At 41.9% G+C, this 24,243-nt stretch overlaps 1 protein-coding gene across 2 annotated transcripts in view; it reads left to right on the top strand.

Moving 5' to 3' along the window:
- Nucleotides 1-1,259: 1,259 nt before the first annotated feature.
- The window catches only part of DNAH6 (dynein axonemal heavy chain 6), a 137,696-nt gene continuing 114,712 nt past the window's right edge, over nt 1,260-24,243 (top strand). The window contains exons 1-12 of one of the 2 annotated variants that reach the window (XM_081175972.1): nt 1,260-1,394; nt 4,316-4,591; nt 5,777-5,953; nt 8,035-8,285; nt 9,241-9,508; nt 10,824-10,958; nt 11,057-11,180; nt 12,424-12,568; nt 12,908-13,085; nt 15,116-15,232; nt 22,299-22,499; nt 22,680-22,800. In XM_081175972.1, coding sequence (XP_081032098.1) covers nt 4,322-4,591; nt 5,777-5,953; nt 8,035-8,285; nt 9,241-9,508; nt 10,824-10,958; nt 11,057-11,180; nt 12,424-12,568; nt 12,908-13,085; nt 15,116-15,232; nt 22,299-22,499; nt 22,680-22,800 — 1,987 coding nt within the window. In that variant the 5' untranslated portion in view covers nt 1,260-1,394; nt 4,316-4,321. Of the gene's footprint in view, nt 1,395-4,315; nt 4,592-5,776; nt 5,954-8,034; nt 8,286-9,240; nt 9,509-10,823; nt 10,959-11,056; nt 11,181-12,423; nt 12,569-12,907; nt 13,086-15,115; nt 15,233-22,298; nt 22,500-22,679; nt 22,801-24,243 lie in introns of those variants that run through there. The other variant, XM_081175973.1, reaches the window with a different exon arrangement.

The following is a 24,243-nucleotide window of genomic DNA, read 5'->3' as shown; positions in this document are numbered from 1 at the left end:
TTTGGGAACTACCTTGTTTTTGATTGTTTTCTATTTTATTTTACATAACAGTTTATTCCGTTTTTTAAATTATATTTTAAATTTTATTCATTTTCAAGAAACTGGGTATAAGCACTAGCATTTTCAAGAAACTGGGTATAAGCACTAGCATAGCATGGCATCTCTCTGTGTAGCTTGGGCATTCAGAAGGATTTTAGCGTGCGTTTATATTCTATATGCTGTCTGTGTGTCTGTCAAAATTGCTGATTGTGAATTTTCTTGCATTTGTCGGTGAAGCGTGCCAGCCTGACTCTTCTCACGCTACATTGAGCAAACAGCACGTCGCATCTGCAATAAACACGTTACGAAGCCCTGCCAAAAAAATTAAATAAATACGAAGGCACTTTCAACCCTGCGCTTTGACACTAGATGTCGCCCAAGCGATGTGGGGATAGGATTTGGGAGGAAAGAGCAGCACGTCACTTTCGGTTAGATCAGAAAGACCTCTAAACCCCAGCAAGGCACAAAGGAAATTATAGCAAAATGCAATGCCGGCAGCTGGTGCTGCTGCTTCGTGGCAATACTTCGGCGGGGTTTTTAGAAAGGCATTTTCTCCCCGCTGCCCTCCTTGCAGTATGGGAATAATGTCTAACCCGACAGGTTTGTTATGCAGCACAGTGGTTACCTCAGGTTAAGAACTTAATTCGTTCTGGGGTCCGTTCTTAACCTGAAACTGTTCTTAACCTGAAGCACCACTTTAGCTTAATGGGGCCTCCCGCTGCTGCGCGATTTCTGTTCTCATCCTGAAGCAAAGTTCTTAACCCGAGGTACTATTTCTGGGTTAGCGGAGTCTGTAACCTGAAGCGGCTGTAACCTGAGATACCACTGTACTGTATAAGCATCATCGGATAAGTGTATTGGAAGCACTTGCAGTGTGTTAAAGAACTTCTGTTTCTACAGCGCCGGTTGTTTTACAATGGGGAAGGCAATTTGGCGGAATAATAACGGGAATCATGTGCAAATGGTTGGAGGGAAAAGGCTTCGTTCGCTGAGGGGAGGCAGCTGCACGGCGCGGGCAAAAGCTGAAGGGAGCTGGACGCCCTCCCCGCGCTTTTAAGTTTCGACGGGCGAGGAAACGAGGGCGGGCCTCGCCGCCTTGATTGACTGCTGCGAGGCAAAGCGCGCAAGCCGCCGCTTCCAGTAACCATGGAGACCCTCCGCCTCCTCCGCGTACCGCCCGAGGAACCATGGGAAATTGAGTTAGGCGGGAGGTTGCCTGGCAACGGGAGGACTCTCTGGAGAGCGGAAAAGTTTCTGCCGCTTTTCTTCCTTTTCTTGAATGCGAAGAAGTGGGAGCGCTCGGACTTCCCGGCAGTGGACCGCGACTTTTTGAAAGCTCTCCTTTTGGGCAAAAGGTATTTTGTCTCTGCTTCGCCATTCATCCCTGGCCGCCTTCTTCTCTCCCCCCCCCCCCGTTTTTATATATCACTATCATCATCATCATCATCATCATCATCATCATCATTATTATTATTATTATTATTATTATTATTATTATTATTATTATTATTACTGTTGTTGTTTAGTGCATTGAAGGAGCTCGCACCACTCCCCCTCACAACAACCCTGTGAGGTAGGACAGGCGAAGGGGCAGTGGCTGGCCTGTGGTCACCCCGTGAGCTTTATAGGCAAGTGGGATTTGAACCCTGGTCTCCATAAGAGCTGCAATCAGCAGCAACACCATTGCTTTTCTTCTATAAAAAGGTGCCACACTTTTAACTAGTGCTTTTCTTCTAGAAAAAAAGGTGCCACACTTTTAACCAGTGCTTGTTTTCTATAAAAGAGGCTCCACTTTTAACTAGTGCTTTTCTTCTAGAAAGAAAAAAGATGGCACTTTTAACCAGAGCTTTTCTTCTAGAAAAAAGGCTCCACTTTTAACCAGTGCTTTTCTTCTAGAAAGAAGAAAGGTGCCAGTACCACGTGCTCTTGAGTACCTCTGGAAAAAAGCACAGATACTAATAATAATTTTATTTATACCCCAGCCACTCTGGGCAGCTTCCAACACTATCCAATTCCAAGCCACGCCCATCGCCGGATAGTGGAAGACTTTTATTTTTTGGAGGAGGGCGACTGCTCAGGGAGAAATTGCATGTGCCTTCATTGGTGAAAAGTGTGGGGCTATGGGGTTGATGCCATGCAAAACAGGACTAAGGCTCCAGTAATGTAGAACTATTGTATTCAGGTATCGGTGCTGATCCCAACCTGCAACAGGGGACCCATTTCTAATGTGGTGTTTTGTTTTCTCACATCTATCTATCCCTCTTTCCTCACTTTTCTACATCAGAGCCCTTATATCTTTAATACTATGGTGCCTGTTTTTTAATTGGATCATTTTAATGGTTGTGTGTGTGTATAACGACTTAAAGGTTTTTGTTATGTACTAAGCTTGGATCCTAGATCAATAGGCAAGTAGGATCCTAGAATGCAACAACTGATTGGCTTGCAGGAGAAGACCAATCAGGCTCCAGGAGGAAGTTAATCAGCCTATTAGGCTGGTAGGTCTTAGAATGCAACAACTGAGTGGCCTGCAGGAAAAGACCAATCAGGCTCCAGGAGGCAAGCAGAATCAGCCAATCAGATGGGACTCATTGTGTAAATAATGTATATAAAAGCCTGAGGTTTGAGGGTCAATTAAATCACTGTTTTACAAGCTGCAATAAAGAGCATGAAATCTCTACAGGACTCTGAGTATATTTCAGTTTTCATGCAACCAAGTAGCAAATAAGTTTTGTTAAATAAATAATAGTTATATAGAAGAGGGATTTATTACAGGTCCAGCTTCTCTTGCCTGAATAAGCAACCTCACACACATGGGCAATATTTTCTTCCGACCTACTGTTAAAGCTAAAGGGGCTTTTCTAGTGCTGGTTGTCCTTCTTTCTACTTCCTCTGTTAAAAATCGCAACAGAACAACAGCCCCTCCCCAGGCAAACAAGACTATAATGGGTGGGGTTGCAGATATGACTAACTTCGGGGTTTGTGTATCCCAGCTCATCTGGCAAAGAAAAATACAGTGGTACCTCAGGTTACATACGCTTCAGGTTACATACTCCGCTAACCCAGAAATAGTGCTTCAGGTTAAGAACTTTGCTTCAGGTTGAGAACAGAAATAGTGCTCCGGTGGCGCGGCAGCAGCAGGAGGCCCCATTAGCTTCAGTGTTAATAACAGTTTCAGGTTAAGTACGGACCTCCGAAACAAATTAAGTACTTAACCCGAGGCACCACTGTATTCTAAAAGAGAGAATTCCAACAGGTTCGACTCTCCCACTCCATCCTGCCCTCTCAAAACGTTCTCTTTTGTATTGTAACTATATCAGTACGGATAGGTGGGAACAGCCAAGTGTGCTGTTTTCACATAAATTGCATAGAAAGGTACCTGCATATTTTGTTCCATAACTTTATTTCTAAAACGACTGGAGACTTAACTTTAAAAAAAACAAAAACCCAAAGCTCAGCATTTGGGGCTTCCGGCCGTAGGAGCCAATGAAGGCCTTAACGAACGCCAGGTTTGCATCCCCTGTTCCGGTTCATTTGTTGTTATTTCCACCATATGCACGTGTGTTGGATTCCTTGCCTATATTGTACCACCAAAGCAAAACCAACACAATAATCCATGTGTACCTAAACTAAATCTATGCAGAAAAAATGGAAAAGTACTTTGAATGATTAAAAAATATAGCACAAATGACATACTAAAAGAAGGTAAGGAAAGCAGTGTATTTGTAAGGTATTTATTTATTAGAAGTATTTATAAACTGCTCAGAATCCTTAGGGATTAGATTTTCAGAAAAATACAAATCTAAACAAAAATTAAAATACAGCATTAAAACAGCATAAAACTAAATAAGGAGGGGATGTGGGAGAGAGGGATTTGAATTCTGTGTTTGTTTTGGAAGGAAGTTACACTGAAATTAGTGGAATTTGACACACACACAAATGCACAAAATTTATAAATAAAAATGGCAAATACTACTTTTAGATATTCAAGCATCCCTTTCCTTTATAATCATATTTTTATTTTCTTTTTATAGAATAAAAATGATCAAATATTTTGCTTACCCAGGGGCGATTCTTCAAGCAAACAAAGCACTCTTGACAGTTTGCTGTTTAATAATGATCAGGTTGATTTGTCTCTCCTATTACAGTTTTGTGGCAGCTAATTTTCCTGTGCTGTTGTTTCTTACTATTGGATTGTTCAGAATATTCTGTCAAAGGTTAAAAATCATGAGATAGTGTCGTTAAATTAAACTTCAACAATGATGTGTGTCATTTTCAGGGAATAATGCCTAAAAGGGTGTCATTGCCCTCCATACAACCTACTCCACAACCTTCGGAAGATGCAGATAGCAGGAATGAGCAAGGCAGTTTAAGTGAAGAACGCTCGTCTTCAAGTGGGAAAGATTCAATTGCAAGAAATGAATTTAAAAAAAGACTGGTTAGCGCAGCTGGAAATCAGATGCAAGCAAATCCCGAAGCTCTGAAATTTGAACATAACACAAAATCACAAGAAAGAACCAGAAAGCGACAGCAGCCCATAAAACTGGAGCCTCTGGTAGGGTGATTTGAAACTGCTTCATAAGGCTTTGCTTTGTTTTTTGTTCTGTTTTGCTTTATCCTGAACTCCCATGAAGTTCCCTAGAAACCTTGCCTCTACAGTGGTACCTCGGGTTACATGCGCTTCAGGTTACATACGCTTCAGGTTACAGAGTCTGCTAACCCAGAAATAGTACCTCAGGTTAAGAACTTTGCTTCAGGATGAGAACAGAAATTGTGCCGCGGTGGTGCAGCGGCAGCAGGAAGCCCCATTAGCTAAAGTGGTGCTTCAGGTTAAGAACAGTTTCAGGTTAAGAATGGACCTCCGGAATGAATTACTGTATTTTTCGCCCCATAGGACGCACTTTTCCCCCTCAAAAATGAAGGGGAAATGTGTGTGCATCCTATGGGGCGAATGCAGGCTTTCGCTGAAGCCTGGAGAGCGAGAGGGGTCGGCGCACCAACCCCTCTCACTCTCCAGGCTTCAGGAAGCTATCCGCAAGCCTTGCGAGTCCGGCGGGAGTCCCCTCCGGGCTCGTAAGGCTTGCGGGCACCAGCCTGCAGCCCGAAGCACGAGGCACGCTCCGGAGCGCTTCGGGCAGATGTCCGCAAGGCTTGCGGGCAGCAGCTTGCAGCCCGAAGTTTCCGCCGGGCTCGCAAGGCTTGCGGATAGCAGCCTGTTTGGGGGGGGGGATAAATCTTTTAAAATTTATTTCCCCCCCCAAAAAAACTAGGTGCGCCCTATAGGGCGAAAAATACGGTAAGTACTTAACCCGAGGTACCACTGTAATCCTGTTTCCTTCATTTATGCAATATGTGCAAATATAACAATAGTCCATTACCCACAGCTGACGCTGACATTTACAGGTGTTAGTGGCAAAAAAAGAAGAGAAGAAAAAGAAGAAGAAGTTTGGTAAACTGGCAGATCTATATTCCCAACTGCCTTTTGTGATGACTAGAGTTTGTGTTGGACTATTGTTGGATGTTTATTATTTGATCAATTTTGGTTTTTATATCATTTTCATGCTAAATTGAAATACTGTACTGAAGCAGATCTATCCCTCCTAATACCTTAATGATGATTAATGGAATTGATATATTTGCAGCAGCCTAATTTGTGATTGTTGTTTATTTAAATGGTATAAAATTTGTCATGTGCATGGATAATTTTATTTCAAACTTTCTTTCCTAATCCTCAATGCAGCCTGTATTAAAAATATATCAGCAACACAAGCAACCTGAGTATATATTCCAGAAGAACAGGGAGAAATTGTTAGCTGCTGGAGTATTACAACCTACAACTTCAGCAGAGAAAAGAAAATGGCCTCCTCCAGAACCAACATTAGCTGAGCTTCAGCAAGAGTTATTAAAGCAAAGACAGGTATCGCCCACCTTTGCATATTGTGATTATTATTATTATTTTTAAAAACCCAGCTTAAACTTGTCTTTCAATAAAATATTTTCAAGGCAGCTTGCACTGCAAATTTCAAGAAATAATAGAACAAGTAATAAAATGTTGTTCTGTATGTTCTTGGAGCTAATGAAAAATTACCTGTGAAATATTCTTTATAAGGTGCTTCTTTTTCAAGTCTTCTTAAATATGAGGATCTATAAAATCAAATCTCTTAGTTTCTTTCTCTTGCTAAAAGGAAGGATCATTCAATTCATGGCATCATTTGCCCACATTATCTAAATTTGGAATTACTCTGACGTGGTTAACTAACACAGTGAAGCAATTGTTGCTTAATAACCCTAGAGCAAATATCCAACTGTCCCTTTAGGTATTCCAAGGAATCACTTTGCAACAGGTAGATTTTACACGTTCATCAAACAGGGAACGAGAGAACTGAAGCTGCTATTACCACCAGAAGTGTAAGGTTGTAATTATGATACCTTAATTATTTATCCACCTCGGGGTTGATTTGCACCCTATGGTGATCATTAGGAGTATTCAGAAAATCCCATTTAAGTTTCATACTATGTTGACTATATGATTTTATGCATTAGGCGACTGTGTGATGTTGTACATGGGTTTCCATAGCCATAAAAGGTGAGTTTCATCATCCTTCCCATAGAAAAGCCAGCATTTTGATGGCCACTTTAAAATAGATCTCTGTGGGAGCTGATTCAATGCTGCAAGTCATCTTTGCAAAGTGCACAAATCTATCGCTATAATGTTGCATTGTGGAATTGTGATTACATTGTGTCAGAGAACATCTGTATTCATCACCCAGATACTCTGTGTGTAGCCATCTTTAGGGTCATTCTGAACCAGTATAGCCTGCACATTGCAGGTGGCAGCCATTTCGTACAGGGTTTCCGTTCCCGGCCCCTGTGTGTGTAGGTGGAGCGCATATGAGTGTGTCTTGTTCCACCCCACCCTCGTTCTGCCTTCTAGGTCCAAAATGACCTGCGTGTCAATGATCCTGCATCAACTGGACACGCGTAAGATGGTAGCCACCTATATGTATTTGGCTGGACTTCCTTGTTCCTGTTATTTGGAGATAATAGTGTGTAAAAAAAGGCAGTCCAGGGCAGTCTCCACAGCTTCCATTTGCAATATCTACTTCAGATGGGAGGAATAGCACAGAAGAGATTGTGGCTGTTTGCTCTTTTTCCTTATATCAAAAGCTGCATTAAAACATGCTTTAAATGGTTCTCATCTTCCCAGAACGACAGGCTTCTTTTTAAGGCCAAGTTGCAGTCAATTCTCTTTTTTCCAATTTCTGTTTTATTTTTATGATGTTAATGTTAAATAGCTCTGAAACAGGTTGCACGTTCAGTATTTTATTTCTGTGACAACAACTTTTGAAAGATTGTATATTATTTTTCATCTACAAATTAATTTCACATTAGCTGAGTTTGGATGTGCAGCTAAACTATTATTTGACATTATGTGCAAAAACAGCTGTGAACACTGCCTCTTACCCTTTCCTTCTCTAGTATAGTTATGAAAAGGAGGTTGGAAGCTTCTGCTTATTGCTTTAAATAAACCAGTTTATGGTTACCTGGGGGAAACTCTGGTTAGTTTAAAGTATGGTTTGTTGAAACAAACCAAGATCATCAAACACATCAAACACACTTAAAGGAACCAAAGTTAAAGGAACCAAAGTTTAAACTAATCAGACTTCCTCCGAAGTGTGGACATAACATGAAACAATGGTTAGTTTAAAACAGGAAGTGAAAGTCTCCCTGCGATTGTGCTGGAAAAGGGGAAAGGGGAGTTTGCTAGCCCACAGCTAGCTGCTGCACATTGTGTAAAATAAAAAAAAAGCCAACTGCCATGTCAACCAGCCCTTATTAACATAATTGTTATAGAGCCAGTTTTATAATTTTGCATATGTTTCTGCAAGAAGATACTGAGTTTTTCAAAAGTTGCAAAAAATATATATTAGGGAATCAACTGAACAAGAAGAATTTGAAGTTTTCAAGTGAACAGTGATCTATACTTTCCTTTTACAGTTACTGAGTGACAAGGCGGCGCGAGTTCCCACTCCTCCTAAACAGCCACGTGGTGTGGTAAAACTAAGTGCTTGCCTACCAAGTGCCTCTCCTGTTCGTAAATTTAAGGAACCAGAAGATGTTATTAAAGCTAATATTACAGAACCTCTCGAAATTGTAAGGATAATATGTCAGAACAAACATCTTGGATTCCTATACATGACTCCTGCAGTGCCTAGGTCATCAAATGAATATGATTGTTATAACCTGAAGTGAGTTGCTCAATTTATATTTTATTATGCTCAGTTTTAAATACAGTAATGTTAACTTTGATGCGAATTAAAAATTTACTTTATTACAATACCTGCCTCCTTTCTGATGCTGGCTAATTCTCTTGTGGTCTTTACTCAGTGTGGAGGGGGTATGAAGCCTAGCATATAGTGTACTGTTTGATTTATTTTTCTTATCTGATAGGTGTATTACTGAACTAACATCATAGATATTTTGATGGAATAATACTAATAATAAGGCTTTGCACTCACATTTTAAAGTTTGGCTTCTTTGCTCTCTTTTTTCTTTAGAAAGGGGAGAGTTGCTTTCAAACAGTTGGTCAATGGACCAATTAATTTGTACAGCTTAAGGGTTGATGTTGTTATTTTTAATTGCTTATTCTCTCTTCATGGTAAGGTCCCAGGGCAGGTTACAACAATATTAAAATAAAATATTAAAATCAGTTAAAACAATATACAATCAGATGTATAGAGTGGTTCCTAAAATGTATACCTTACCGATGCCAAGGTTGGCATAAAGAGCTATGAATTTGGCATACAGCCAGTGCTTTTTCCCCTAAAAAAATGTTTAGGGGTACTCTCATTTTCCTACTCATATTGAAATGCTGCCCCTCAATGAGGCCAAACTTAGATTCATAAAATGTTTAGGGGTATGCATACCCCCTGCGTTCCCCCAGAAAAAAGCACTGCATACAGCAATAGTGATACAGTGATGATGCTAGGTGAACCTTTGTGGGGAGTAATTCCACAATTTAGAGAAAGTCATCTTCCAGGCTCCCATTCCCTGCGCTTATGAAATGGGTTGGATATAGCTGGAGGAGTTGTGCTTTTCCCCTCCCATTAATACAGAATTGGCAACAGGATAGGTGCAGTGGAGCAATAGGAAAACACCGATCTCGAGTTCTGTTAAATTCAAATGTTTTCCTTTCTCTTTTAGAATCGTAACTTACGACTGCGTTAACAAAAATGACTACTACACGATTAGCCCGAATGCAGTTATTCACACGTATAACGGAGAGGTTGAATATCTGGAGCTTGAACGCTGGGAGCAGGAATATCTATATCACAGAGCACTTTCCAAAATTACTATATTCACTATATTTCGCAAATGGAAGGCCTTTAACGTATGGAGGAAACATGTCCGCTCCAAGACGATTCATTTTTACCGCAAAGCTCTACAGAAGAACTTATTCATTGTTAATGCTGTATGTATTTCAATGGTGTGGTGTGTGTGTGTGTGTGTGTGTGTGTGTGTGTGTGTGTGTGTGTATATAACCCCTGAAGTAATGCATATGAAGGACCTTGAACACTCAGGTAGACAATCTGTGGCAGAACAACCACCACATTCCCTTCAATGGCCTGGTAGCTCGCTGTAGTCAGGGTAGATGGTGGGTATGTGTGGTTGGCTTACTTTGTTTCTTTCATGCACCTTTCCTCCTTCCTGGCAGGCGTATCTCATGAGAATCCCACCCCTGGAAGCACGGAAAAGCAGCTTTCACCAACTACACTTTCTTTCAATCTCCATTCTCTCTCTCTCTCCCCCCCCCCCCCCAAATCTGCTCATGAGAATTAGCTGACTTCCTGGACCAGCATAAGAGGCAGTGCAGAAGGCTAAAGGAGGAATGGGCAAAAATTGCCTCCTGCTTTTAGCTGATATGATCCCCTGCTGGATCTCAATCCCGTTCATGAATGGAAAGGGACATCTAGTTAGGATCTAAGCTGTTTGCTTCAATTGGAGAGAATTTAATGTCAGCTCTGGGGCTGTTGTGGCTCTGGGCCTATTTTGGAGGTATGTTGGAAGGATGAGACGTTTGAATTCCGTGGCTTCCCTGACACATACCAAACATACCTTATTCCTGGCCGCCACCATCAGTGGAACAGTGACTGGGGAAGCCTTCAGCAGTGGATCTCCACTGATGGGCCTATAGCTTTCCCCTCAGCTGCCCTCCAAGGGAAGCAGATTATTTCTCTCCAAAGTTGTATATAAAATCAATTATAAGGTTTATTTTTATTTTATTTTATTTTTACAGAGGTTTTAATGCTAAACTACATTATGAAAACATATGCATGCTAAAATTATAAGAAATTTAATTTTTCCTGTTGCTGAGATATATTGAAATTAGCATACCTTTGGTTCTGTTATGCCAGACATAAATCAGTATAGAAAGTTGCTGAAGTTCATAATCTAAAAAGTTATTCTTCCATTTACAGAAGGAGTTATTCTGCAAATGGAAGGGCCTTTGATACAGCAGATATTAACAGAAAGTGAGGAGTTGAATTTCACAGATCCTTGTCCCTAGTAGCCCCCTCTGCTGTTTCTTACTCTGTTCTGTAGTAGTTTTTAAGGGTGCTGCAGACGGAATGGAGAATTAACAAAGATCACCCGTCCTTAGTGGGTACTGTGGGTACCTATTCTGCACATGGTCTTCTGGAAACCCATTGTTTCAAAAAAATGACAATGCTAATAGAGTTTTAGGACTTTAACGTTTGTCTCACTAACACTTTCTGACTTTTTTGCAGTGTCTGAGACCAGCAATACTTAACATCCAAGAAATGTGTTACCGGCTCAGCGATATGGCACTTTGCCAAATTGAAAAGGGCTATTTATATACCCTGATGGAATTTAAAGGTACTCAGTTCAGCCAGCTAAAAGATGTAAGTGGGTTTCATTGGTTCAGTTTATCAAGATTTCATATAAATCTTATTTCTTAGCTTTAATATCAATTATTCTCTACCTGCACTGTACCTTTCAGGTGGCAGCTCATCTGTCGGAGTTCAGGGAATTAGCTAAAGAAGTGGTTAGAGGTGCATGTCGAACTACACTGCTCGAAGCTGGTTTCACTCCTGATGATTACTTTTATGCAACAGAGAGTACAGGTACAAAAGTGACATTTAAAAAAACAATTTCAGGGCCCTTATTCTAGTTGCAAGGAATTAGTCCCAATTCAGACATAAATGAAAGAAACTGCACAAGCTTTTTTTTTTAAAAAAATTATTTATACTTTTCAAATTTATACATTTCATTAATTTTACAATCCATTTAACAGTTCAAAATTTGACTTCCCCCTTTTTCTGCGGTTCCTTAAATTTATTTTTCATGCATATCCAAATTCATTTAATTTACTCATTTAATTATCTACTGTAAATATATGCTCTTATAAAACTGCAGGTTATTACAATAATCCTGCTAATGTGTTTATCTGTTTACAATTTATCTGTAAATATTCAATAAACCATTTCCATTCTTTTATAGTTTGTTATCTTGATTTCTTATTCTTTGATCTTTGAGCTCTTATGTTGTCTCTGTCTCTTCTTCCTTCAGACGTGTGAAGACAAGATCAAACACTTGATTTTGAAATAATCATGGTTCCCCTTGACATCTGAATCTAGGGAACTGTGGTTAGTTAAAACATTCCAGGTTCAGATGGTGATATATCCCGGCCTGTTAACAAACATTAGCATTAAGTAACTAGAGTTCCCCAGTTTGGCCTTAGCCAAACTGGAGTTTTTACCATAAAAGCAGATATTTCTACTCCTTGCAGCCATGCTGGAGCAATAGAAGGAGCATTTATGCCTGAGATCCGAGCAGGCTTGTTCATGTCAGGGTAAACTATGGAAAATGGAGTCATTGATGAATTGCAGCGAAGGGTATCACAGAATATTACAAAATTTAATGTCTAAGACTGAATATGTTAGGTTTGCCTCCAATTGCTACATAGAATTTTAGCAAACTTTCTTAATGGCATTGTACCAGATGTTGTTATATGTAGCAAATAATTCCTTCCCCCGCCCCTATGATCAACTGAGTGTGAGCGAAATGATTCTTATCACTGTAGAAATACAGTGGTACCTCGGGTTACATACGCTTCAGGTTACAGACTCCGCTAACCCAGAAATAGTGCTTCGGGTTAAGAACTTTGCTTCAGGATGAGAACAGAAATCGTGCTCTGGCGGCGCAGCAGGAGGCCCCATTAGCTAAAGTGGTGTTTCAGGTTAAGAACAGTTTCAGGTTAAGTACGGAACTCCGGAACGAATTAAGTACTTAACCCGAGGTACCACTGTATTGGTTTAGCTTAGTACTTCAAATGGTTTCAGTAACATGTGCTTTTATTTCCTCCAGAACAGGTAACAATGGTAACAGGAAGACTAAATGCTGGAAGTGCCATTATTCGTCGTTCTGACAAAGATCCTTATGGTGACCAAGCTGAAAAAATGACGTATACTGAACAGGCCAACAAAAGGGCTACTTGTGAAAGGCTGACATGGTTGGTATTTGGCTCTTTGCAGGTCCACATGTAATAGTGAGCGCTCACACCTTCTTCGTGGGTGCACACAGCACCGCGGCCCCTTGGGACCCACCAGTTGGCTGGGCTGGCCTGCCTCCATGTGTTAGTCATTGGAGGTTCCTGCCAAACCTCAGTTAACCAATCAGCCCTGGCGGTCAGTATAAGAATGTATTTTAGTGGAAGTGCTTCTTGCAAGTGAGATGGCTCTAATCCTAAGTGTCTGTACATTCACAAATATATTCACTTTGCATTTACTCCTGGCAAAGTCTCAGTTTCAGTAAAAATGAAGGGCTCTGATACATTGCTCTTTCCTTCCAGCTTTATTCGTCTTGCTGACTACCTTATAGTGAACACTTTGCATGTCTTGGCAGTAAAATCTGTCACTGCTCTTCTGAATTATCTCACTGAAAAGTTGAAAAAGACACCTCCTGCAGACCTCATTCGGAAGTGGAATACGGAAGAAACGCCACCTGAAGTTGCTGTTGTGGAAAAGAAGGTAAGGTCCGAGTTGTTTGAAACAGTTTGCTCCATCACATTGTCCATCGTCACTACAGTGGTACCTCGGGTTTCATACTGTCAGGGAACTGCCATCGGAAGGAAGGGAGGTGAGAGGGCTCACACAGGTTGGGAGAGACTCAGCAGCTGAAGAGGGAACCAGCAGGGGGAGAGGAGGTGAGCTGAGGGAAAGTGAGCTGGAGGGATGGCTCAGAGACACTTCCAGCGAAAACAGTGGGGAGGTTTCAGGACCTCCTGTAGGGACACCCACTCCTCGCCGGAAACTGTCATGCAGAGAGTCCAGAAGACGTGTTTCCGTTAAGGAGCTTTTATGTTGGAAGCGATTCCGAAAGCAACCACTGTCGGAATCTGCTAGCGACTGACGGAGCCATGTTTAAGGGGCTCCGTTACAGACAGAGGTTTGCAAACTTGACCAAACTCTGAGGGACTTGGATTTTACGCACAAGCAGCTCATCGTCCCATCACACATACGCTTCAGGTTACAGACTCCGCTAACCCAGAAATATTACCTCGGGTTAAGAACTTTGCTTCAGGATGAGAACAGAAATTGTGCGGCGGCGGCACGACAGCAGCAGGAGGCCCCATTAGCTAAAGTGATGCTTCAGGTTAACAGTTTCAGGTTAAGAATGGACCTCTGGAACGAATTAAGCTCTTAACCCGAGGTACCACTGTACTGGGTTCTATCCAGTATTGTGTTAGCAGAAGGAAGCTTGCATAACTAACCTTCCCTATCCCCTACTCTGAAAAATCATGCCAGTGCTAAACAATACAGTTTAAAGCTTCTCAACACGGGCTCAAACATAATCCCTGAAAGTTTTGATAAAAGAAGCAAGGATCTGCAACCCACGTAGACCAGCCACCAAACAAAATGGGCCAAGCCAGTGGCGTAGCGTGGGGGGTGCAGGGGGGGGCCGGCCGCACCAGGCACAACATCTGGGGGTTAGGGTTAGGGGGCGCAAATCCACGGGTTAAGGGGCGCAAATCCACGGGTTAGGGGGCGCAAATTACTTGCCTTGCCCCGGGTGCTGACAACCCACGCTACGCCACTGGGCCTGGCCACTGATGGAACCCTTGGGCAATGGTGAAACGCAGAGCATTGTTCTCTTCCCCTCTACTTAGAACAGACTGTCACAAGCTCTTTTCCTCACTGACTGCAATCTTGACACATGTTAATTACCGTATTTTGCGCCCCATAGGACGCACCGGCCCATAGGACGCACCTAGGTTTTTTGGGGGGAAATAAAGCGGGAAAAATTATTTCCCCCCCCAGGTGCGGGGCTGGAAGAACCAGGTCGGGGAACAGCGGGAAGGCGCGCTCCCCCGAGCTTGTGGAGCTGGCAATGGGGAGAAGTGCGCTGAGCCCGGGACTGGAGGCAGCTCTGCACAGCCATCGGGAGCCGGGGGGGGGGACTTCGCGCCCAGCTCCCGATGGCCGTGCAGAGCTGCGCTGAGCCCGGGACTGCAGGCAGCTCTGCGCAACCCTCGGAGCCGGTCTCCCGAGGGTTGCGCAGAGCTTCCTGAAGCCTGGAGAGCGAGAGGGGTCGGTGCGCACCGACCCCTTTTGCTCTCCAGGCTTCAGCGAAAGCCTGCATTCGCCCCATAGGACGCACACACATTTCCCCTTCATTTTTGGAGGGGAAAATGTGCGTCCTATAGGGCGAAAAATACGGTAATAAATGTTTTATTCTAACTCATACTGAGATGCAGTGATCTTTTGTCAATTTCCCCAAGTCATTAAGGGGTGTGTAAATAAAGTTTGATAATCCCTGTTGTCATTCAGCTATCTCCAGATTAAGATGCCCTCCCCTCCCATCAACTTTACCTTTTTGAGAATATACATATAATTAGCAAATTTGTGGACATTTGAGAATAGGGACCTGACAATAACACTGTTGTGGGCTTTTCACCTACTTTTTCTTGTTGTCAGTGTGTTAGGCCAGAGAAAATGAAATCTTGTTTCTAACCTAGGAACTTATATTCATTTTCTGATTTTGGTTTGTTTTGTTTTAGGGAACTTCAGTGATTATAGGAGCGGAGGACGAAGAGTCACTTACTCCCATGTTTCTTCTAGAGCTAATTTTAGAGATCAATGCTCTGTTATTTGAACCAACTGTGGAGGATTACCAGGTTGAAGAATAATTTTACTTTACTTTAGATTGCTGTATGAAACTTGATTTGTCATCATAATCCTACTTTTGCACGCAGGATATAGCATTTGATTGGACATTGGGTCTGGGATGCATAGGGATCTCTCGGGTGAGCTTTTGATGGTCACGGTTCTTAGTTGGCCTGAAATCTGGCCCGGTGTTGCTGGGAATCCAGGGCAAAACAAAATGAGCAAGGCTCACCCATTATCAATTAACTAGATGATCCACATCTGGATGCAGGTAAACAGGAATGGGGGGGGCGCGGGTGGCGCTGTGAGTTAAACCACAGAGCCTAGGACTTGCCGATCAGAAGGTCGGCGGTTCGAATCCCCACGATGGGGTGAGCTCCCGTTGCTCGGTCCCTGTTCCTGCCAACCTAACAGTTCGAAAGCACGTCAAGGTGCAAGTAGATAAATAGGTACCGCTCCGGCGGGAAGGTAAACAGCGTTTCCTTGTGCTGTTCTGGTTCGCCAGAAGTGGCTTAGTCATTCTGGGCACATGACCCAGAAGCTGTACGCCGGCTCCCTCGTCCAATAAAGCGAGATGAGCACCGCAACCCCAGAGTCGGTCACGACTGGAGCTAATGGTCAGGGGTCCCTTTACCCTTTAAACAGGGATGGAGGTAACAGCATTGCAGAAGGAAGCATGTGAAGGGGCTTGCTATATAGTGACAGAGGCTGCAGAGAGGAGTGACCATGTAGCAAAGTTATCTGACTAGTATTCAGAGGCAGGAGTGCCAGCCTTCATACTGAAGGACCCATGGGGACCTCTTCGTAGACCTACCAGTTCTCCAGTGATGCAAAATAATGATGATCAGGGATCAGCAAGTCTTGGTTTGTTTTTGTTTTTTTTTTTTTATAAAATTTTTATTGGTTTTACAACATTTTTAGGAAAAACAAACAAACACAAAAAGTGACAAACATACATGAATAGTTTCAGACATATTTTCATAAACCTCTTTTCTTGAACTTCCCCATACCCCCCCTCTCTGCATCCCAATGTCCATAATTCAACAAGCAACTCCCAGTTGTTACTTTCTAATCTCTGTCATCTTAGTCTCTTTTATAGTCTAACCTTGTATCCCTGTACCCTTTTGCTTCTGAAAACCACAACATTTTAGCATTCATTAAGTTTATAGTAGTCCTTAAGATAACTTTTAAATTTTCTCCATTCTTCTTCCACCGTCTCTTTTCGTTGATCACGGATTCTGCCTGTCATCTCGGCCAGTGTCATATAGTCCATCACTTTCATCTGCCATTCTTCCAAAGTGGGTAAATCTTGTGTCTTCCAATACTTTGCGATAAGTATTCTTGCTGCTGTTGTGGCATACATAAAGAAAGTTCTATCTTTCTTTGTCACCAATTGGCCGACAATGCCCAAGAGGAAGGCCTCTGGTTTTTTAGAAAAGGTACATTTAAGTACCTTTTTCATTTCATTATAGATCATTTCCCAAAAGGCCTTTATCTTCGGGCATGTCCACCAAAGGTGATAGAAAGTACCTTCAGTCTCTTTACACTTCCAACATTTATTATCGGGCAAATGATAAATTTTTGCCAGTTTGACTGGGGTCATGTACCACCTGTAAACCATCTTCATAATGTTTTCCTTTAAGGCATTACATGCCGTAAATTTAATACCGGTGTTCCATAACCATTCCCAGTCAGCTGACATAATGTTATGTCCAACATCCTGAGCCCACTTAATCATAGCCGATTTAACTGTTTCATCCTGTGTGTTCCATTTCAACAACAAGTTGTACATTCTAGATAAATTCTTAGTATTGGGTTCTAACAGTTCGGTCTCTAGTTTTGATTTTTCCACCTGGAAACCGATTTTCCTATCCTGTTTAAAAAATTCCATTATTTGGCGATATTGAAACCAATTTTCTACTTTATGCTTCAATTTCTCCTGACTTTGTAGTTTGAATTTATCTCCATCCTGTTCTAAGATTTCCCAATACTTCGGCCATCCGACCTCCATATTGAGTTTCTTCACTGCTTTAGCCTCCACTGGTGACACCCATCTAGGGGTTTTATTTTCCAATAGATCTTTATATCTTATCCAAACATTAAATAATGCTTTTCTAACAATGTGATTTTTAAAGGCGCTATTAACTTTATCATACCAAAGATATGCATGCCAGCCAAAAGCATTATTGAAACCTTCCAGATCCAAGATGTCCGTGTTCTCGAGGAGCATCCATTCTTTCAACCAGCAAAAAGCTGCTGCCTCATAATACAATTTTAGGTCCGGCAGGGCAAAACCCCCTCTTTCTTTAGCGTCAGTCAATATTTTAAATTTAATTCGGGGCTTTTTGCCCTGCCAAACAAATTTCGAGATGTCTTTGTGCCACCTCTTAAAACATTCCATCTTGTCAAGAATCTGCAAGGTCTGAAACAAAAATAACATTCTAGGCAATACATTCATTTTAATTACTGCAATTCGGCCTAACATTGACAGTTTCAAATTTGACCATATTTCTAGATCTTTTTTAATTTCTGACCAACATTTTTCATAGTTGTCCTTATACAAATTCGCATTCTTAGATGTTAAATAAACCCCTAGGTATTTCACCTTCTTGACCACAGTCAAACCTGTTTCCTCTTGAAATTTCTCCTTTTCCATATCTGTTAGATTTTTCCCTAAAACTTTAGTTTTTTGCTTATTCAACTTAAATCCAGCTACCTGGCCAAATTGTTGTATTATTTCTAGGACCTTTTTCGTACTAGTGTTTGGCTCTTGCAAAGTCAATACTAGGTCATCTGCATACGCTCTTAACTTATACTGTTTAGCTCCGACCTGAACACCTTTGACCTGCTGGTCATCTCTTATCATGTTCAGCAACACCTCCAGAACTGAAATAAAAAGTAATGGGGAAATTGGGCACCCCTGTCGTGTTCCTTTTTCTATCTTAAGTTCCTCAGTCGCAACATTATTTACAATCAGTTTAGCTTTTTGTTCAGAATATATTGCAGCCATACCATTCTCAAAACCCTGGCCTACCCCCATCCCATGAAGATTCTTCCTCATAAAACTCCAAGAAATATTGTCAAAGGCTTTCTCCGCATCCACAAAAATCAATACTGCTTTAGTGTTTATATTCACCTCTAGCTTTTCCAGAATGTCTATTACATTCCTTACATTATCTGCTAGGTGTCTATTAGGGAGAAAGCCTGCTTGGTCTCTATGAATCTTCTCCATCAAAACTCTTTTAAATCTTTTTGCCAAAATGTCTGCAAAAATTTTGTAATCCACATTAAGCAGTGATATTGGGCGGTAGTTCTTAAGTTGGGTCTTTTCAGTCTCTGACTTTGGTATGAGTGAAATATATGCCTCTTTCCACGATTCAGGTGCCCTTTTTCCCTCAAGAATCTCATTACAAACTTCTCTTAGTGGTTGAGTCAACCATTCCTTCAGCGATTTGTAGTATCTGGAAGTCAGTCCATCTGGTCCCGGAGATTTGCCCAATTGCATATTCTGAATGGCAGCCTCTATCTCTTGATCTGAGATTCTCTGGTTCAAATCCATCTTACTTTGATGAGAGATATTTCGTAGTCCATATCTTCCAAGGAATTTATCTATATCTTCTTCATTTTGCGGGCCTTGAGTGTAAAGTTTTTTAAAATAACTTAAAAAGCAATTTCTAATTTCATTGGGTTTAGATATGTTCTTTCCATCCACCTCTAGGCTTGTAACTGTATTTAATTTCTGCCTTTTCTTCAGTTGCCATGCCAAAAGTTTACCACATTTATTTGCTGATTCAAAAGTCTTTTGCTTCATTTGCTTTATCTTCCATTCAATCTCTTGGTTCATCAATTCCATATATTGTGTTTGATATAACTTGATCTCTCTTAAAATGTCCTGAGACTTTGGTTTTGTTCTTAATTTCCTCTCTCCTTCCTTTATCATTTCCAAAATCTTCTCTTTTTTCTCAGTTTGTTTTTTCCTCTTTATTGAATTTTGTTGAATCAAAAATCCTCTCATAACCGCTTTACTTGCGTCCCAGATCACTCTTTTCTCCACGTCAGTCCTCAAGTTTATTTCAAAATAGTCTTTTAGGGTCTTTTGGGCCTTCGTGAGAATCTCCTTATCTCGAAAGAGGGTGTCATTCATTCTCCATCTAAATTGACCAGTTATTGTGAGTTTCATCTCCATCTTCACGGCGTTATGGTCGGAGCAAGTTTTTGGGCAGATTTCCACTTTCTTAATCTTTGGAGCCAGTCCACTAGTAACCCAGATTTGGTCAATTCTGGTCCAGGTCATCATTGCTTGGGAGAAAAAGGTTCCCTCTCTCTCCAGAGGGTTCCTTGTTCTCCAAATGTCTATCAAGTCCATATTTTCTGTCATTTCGAAAAAAGTCTTAGGGAGTCTCCCTTCTTTAGTGACTGTTAGTCTTTGTGCCTTGTCCATATTGGTGGAGACCACGCCATTCATGTCTCCCATGATTATCATATTGTAATCCAAATAGTCCGTCAAAGTTTCATGAAGTCTCTTAAAGAAGTCAGATTTGCCTTCATTTGGTGCATAAATTCCAACAACTAGAAGTTTTTCTCCTTGTACTTGTATCTCCACAGCCAGATATCTCCCTTGTTCATCTTTGAATATCATTTTTGGAGCCCATTTCTCCTTCACATATATTACCACTCCCCTCTTCTTAACTTTGTCTGATGAGATAAATTCTTGTCCTAGCCTTTTATTTGTGAGTAATCTCCTGTGGGCTCTAGTTATGTGAGTTTCTTGTAGACATATCAAGTCCAGTTGTTCTCTATTCAAAATATGAAATACTTGTCTTCTCTTCAAAGGCCCATTCAGTCCATTACAATTCCAACTAAGGAATTGCAAAGCCATCTTGTTATTTTCTTAAGACTCCTCCAACAGCTCCAAGTTGTTGCTCTTCTTCTGATGGTGGTGGTTTTTGTCCAAACGAGAGATTCAGGATATCCAGTGCTCTCCTCTGTTCTGCAAGTACGTCCACAGTCCCCTTCTGTAGGTCCTCCTGATATCTTGCCAAAAATTTGTCTTTATAGACCTTCTTGGCAAGTGGCTCTAATTTCTCCTGTGTCTCTCCGGCAGTGGCTTTTGCCTCTTCGGCAATTTGGCGCGTGGTGGCGTTTTCCTCCACCAATTTATTTATAGATTCTGTATTCTGGTTTAATCTTGCTGATATTTCTGTTAATTTTTGTGTGTTCTCTGAAGTCTGTTTTGTCAAAGACTCCAGAGTTTGGTTTATCTTGAGCAAGGCCTCTGTCACAGCTTCCATAGAGACGGCTGCTCCTTTGTCTTGTCCTGTTGTTCCTGCTGATCCGGCTGTTGCGCCTGAAATTGAGCCTCTTTTCTTTGCCTGTTGCAGCTGCAGCTGTTGTTGTTGTTGTTGTTGCTTGATCTTGGCTCTTGTAACTATCTCTTCTTGTGGGCCACTCATGTCAAGGTCAATTCCCACGGGATTATTCTCCCTTGGAAAATTCCACTGTCTTAGGCCGTCAAGTTTTACTTTATCCTCTAGAGGGAGCAAATCAAAATGGCCATAGAACAGGATTTCCAAATACAAAAACAAAGGAGACAGTCCAAGATGTAAAAAAGAAGGAGATTAACACAGTCAAAGTCAATGTTGCTAAAAACTTGTAACTTCAAATTGCCACAGTTGCCCAGTTTATACTGTTTCTTCTTATGATATACAGTGATCAGGCACTGTGGAAACTTTGTATCAAAGTATCACTTCACAGGAAAAAGTCAGTTCAGTGTACTAACAAGGCAGACCGTTTCATGCTTTCAAATAGGTGAGATAGCAGAGGTTTTTTTCCTCCAAATAGATCATGCAGTTGTTGGTCAGATTCACCTCCCCTCTGCCCTGCTTGCTAGAGGGGAGATCAAAGGTCTAAATGTCCGGTTTATATGATCAAAGAACAGGTTTAAACGGATGCAAGTTTAGAGTTCCGTTGCTTTCACTTTCATGCAGTCGGGGGGAGGCAGACTTCCTTTGCTTAAATCTCCCCGTTTTTAGCCCAATTTCTAAAATTTTAAAGGGTCCCGATTATTGTCCAGCTCTTACTCACGGGAATTCAGTCCAAATTTTCTTTTCAGGAAGGAATCGGCGCTCTCCGCTTATGGCGACGCGGCTTCACTTCGCAGGCTGGGTAGCGACTCTCAGCACCGCGCTCTCTCCCGATGTCGATCCGTAGCCTTTAAAAAGGCTCTTTCACGGTACCGGGGGGGCGCGAAGGTGCCCACCGAGTCTCCTTGTTCTCAGGCTTCAGCGCCTGGGATTTTAGGGGTCCCCCGCTCGCCGTAGCGGGTAAGACCCGAACTTGCGAAGCAGTCCTTCTCCGGAGCTCGGAGGTAGGACCGCCATTAAGCGCTGGCACCGACCGGACAAGTCTTGGTTTGTTTTTGTTATGACCGGAGGAAGATTTAGCGGAGCACAACCAGTTCAGTCGCACTGAGCACAGAGTCTCTGGAATGCTGCCGTTATGATTTAGAATGGAGCATGAGAGGCAGAGGAGCGCTTAATTTGGGTGTCGCCCAGAGCACCACTGAAATTTGAGACCCCAAGATCCACCACTGCCAAGACCCTCTCCTCCAGAGAGAGGGGGAAAGGGTTTTCTGATATTACACTGAGATTGAGACCCAGCGTAACTGTGGATATGAACTCCTCCCCAGCTGAGGAGAGGGATGTGGCACTTCCAGTATTGGAGACTGTATGCCTCTGAATACCAGAAAATGAGTGGGCTCGTGACCTGCTTGCGTGATTCCCATAGGCATTGCAACATGGTGGGATAATGAGCTAAATACAAGAAACCCTATGGTTTGAATATTATCTATGTCATGAAGCCAACACACCTTCTCTCAGCCTGAGACCCCTCTCCCACCTGCAGTGTGGTGATAATAATGCCTACCTTGTGGTATTGTTGTAAATATTGCAACAGTGGTGTGTGAAGAGCATTGAACACTTTAAAAACGCTATACAAATACTAAGTATTGTTTTTCATTTTCAGATTCTTCCAGTACAACCAGCGTTTTTTATACATTTCTTCTATTTTGCCCAACAGGATGGAATGTCAGACATTGTGAATCAGTTTCAGGCAACTGTGTTATCTGTTGCAAACCTTGTTCCTGATAGATATTTTGATGCTTTTACTCGCCCTGTTATTAACAACAAAATTGAAGAAAAAACATGTGGTGAAGGACCAAGCTTGGCAATAATGTTCAAAGATGATAGACATCTCCAGAACATTATCTCACAAATAAAGGTATAGACCACCTTTTGTGGAAGCCTATTTACATTCCTGTTCTCTGTTTGAAATGGCAAGCTGGTGCCACTCCCCATGTCAGCTTATGAGTAAATAAGCACCCCAGCTTGTCACTTGTCCCTTATTGAATCTCTTGCCCTCAATATTATTATGATTAAATACTTTTCTGTTAATGTTTAGGAAACAATCTATTCAGGATTTGAAGCAGTCAACTTGTATGCATCTACTTTTGAAAAGTTTCGTTTATTTTTCAAAGAAAATGAAAGCCTTGATTTGGAAGCTCTGAAGAAAGAAGAACCTGGTAAAATTTGTTTCATAGCTTGCTAGGTATTTTTGAAGCCGCTCAGTAGTGCATTCGGTGATCTGCTTAGCAGGCTGGATTATGCCAGCAAACATCCATATAGTTTTCATAACGTTCCTGACAACAGAGATTCTTTAGACGTGATCTTCAGAAGAAATTTGTTCTGTTAGAGTGATCCTATATTTCTTATATGGGACGCGGGTGGCGCTGTGGGTTAAATTACAGAGCTAGGGTTTGCCGATCAGAACGTCGGCAATTCGAATCCCCGCAACAGGGTGAGCTCCCGTTGCTCGATCCCAGCTCCTGCCAACCTAGCAGTTCAAAAACACGAAGTGCAAGTAGATAAATAGGTACCACTCCAGCAGGAAGGTAAACGGTGTTTCCGTACGCTGCTCTGGTTCGCCAGAAGCGGCTTAGTCATGCTGGCCTCATGACCCGGAAGCTCCCTCGGCCAGTAAAACGAGATGAGTCGTCCGCGACTGGACCTAATGGTCAGAGTTCCCTTTACCTTCATATTTCTTATGCATGTCGTATGGTGAACCGGTTGTGATGTACTAACTATTTGTGAGCTACAAAATCCCCATTTCAAATTGCAGCTTAATTATGAACTCACTAGGCAGCCTTAGGCAAGCTATTATTCTCCCAGCCTTAGCCCATGAACCCAGTCCCTCTCAGGCAGAGGAAATCCTTCCTAACTGTACTCCTGCTTGTTCAGAGATAAGGTGCTTTTATTAAGAGTTGCTCTCCATTTCACCTTTTAGGCATCATTCTGGCAGGAGTTGCCTCCTGCTCCCAGAGCTTTTCTGTCCCCTGTTATTCTGGCACTTAATGAATATGGAAAAGGAGTCACCATATTTTTTTTAAAATGTGGGGTTGGTGGAGGAGAGGTTGGCTAAAAGTATTTGCCTTGAGCTAAGTCGTGAACCCTGTTGCAAGTGAGGCATGGTCCCCACATTACCTTTTTCCTCCTTTGCTCCTATAGCACTCGGGGAGCTTTCCTCTTGCTCTTTTCTACTTCTCATACCCATGCTAAGCACATGGAGCTGGGAGTTGTTCAAACTTTTTCTATGTTTCAACTTCATAAAGTACCAGGGCTACGAGGGGCTCCCTGCACACAAAAGGGACGAAGCTTTCTTAATTTGCACAAGCCCTGCCTGTAGATCAAGCGGGAGGAGATAACTCACTTTGGATGCCCTCCACTCACCAATTAGAAGAAATATATATTCATGACAAGTTTTTATGTTGTGAACTTCCCTGAGATCTACAGATAAAGGACGATATACACATTTAATAAAATAATAAGTTCCTACCATTCCTCTTTTGCCAATGGGGTGATGGCGGTCAGGATATTGCACTCACCCCGACTGAATATAGAAGACAACTGGGGAAATGTTTCTCTAAAGCACCTGAAAATGTAATGACGATATTACACATCTTGTATAT

Source organism: Podarcis bocagei, assembly GCF_964188305.1.
Source record: "Podarcis bocagei genome assembly, chromosome: 17".
NCBI classification, from domain to species: Eukaryota; Metazoa; Chordata; class Lepidosauria; order Squamata; family Lacertidae; genus Podarcis; species Podarcis bocagei.
Note: the sequence above shows the minus strand (reverse complement) of the source record. Positions and strands in the feature narration are given on the sequence as shown.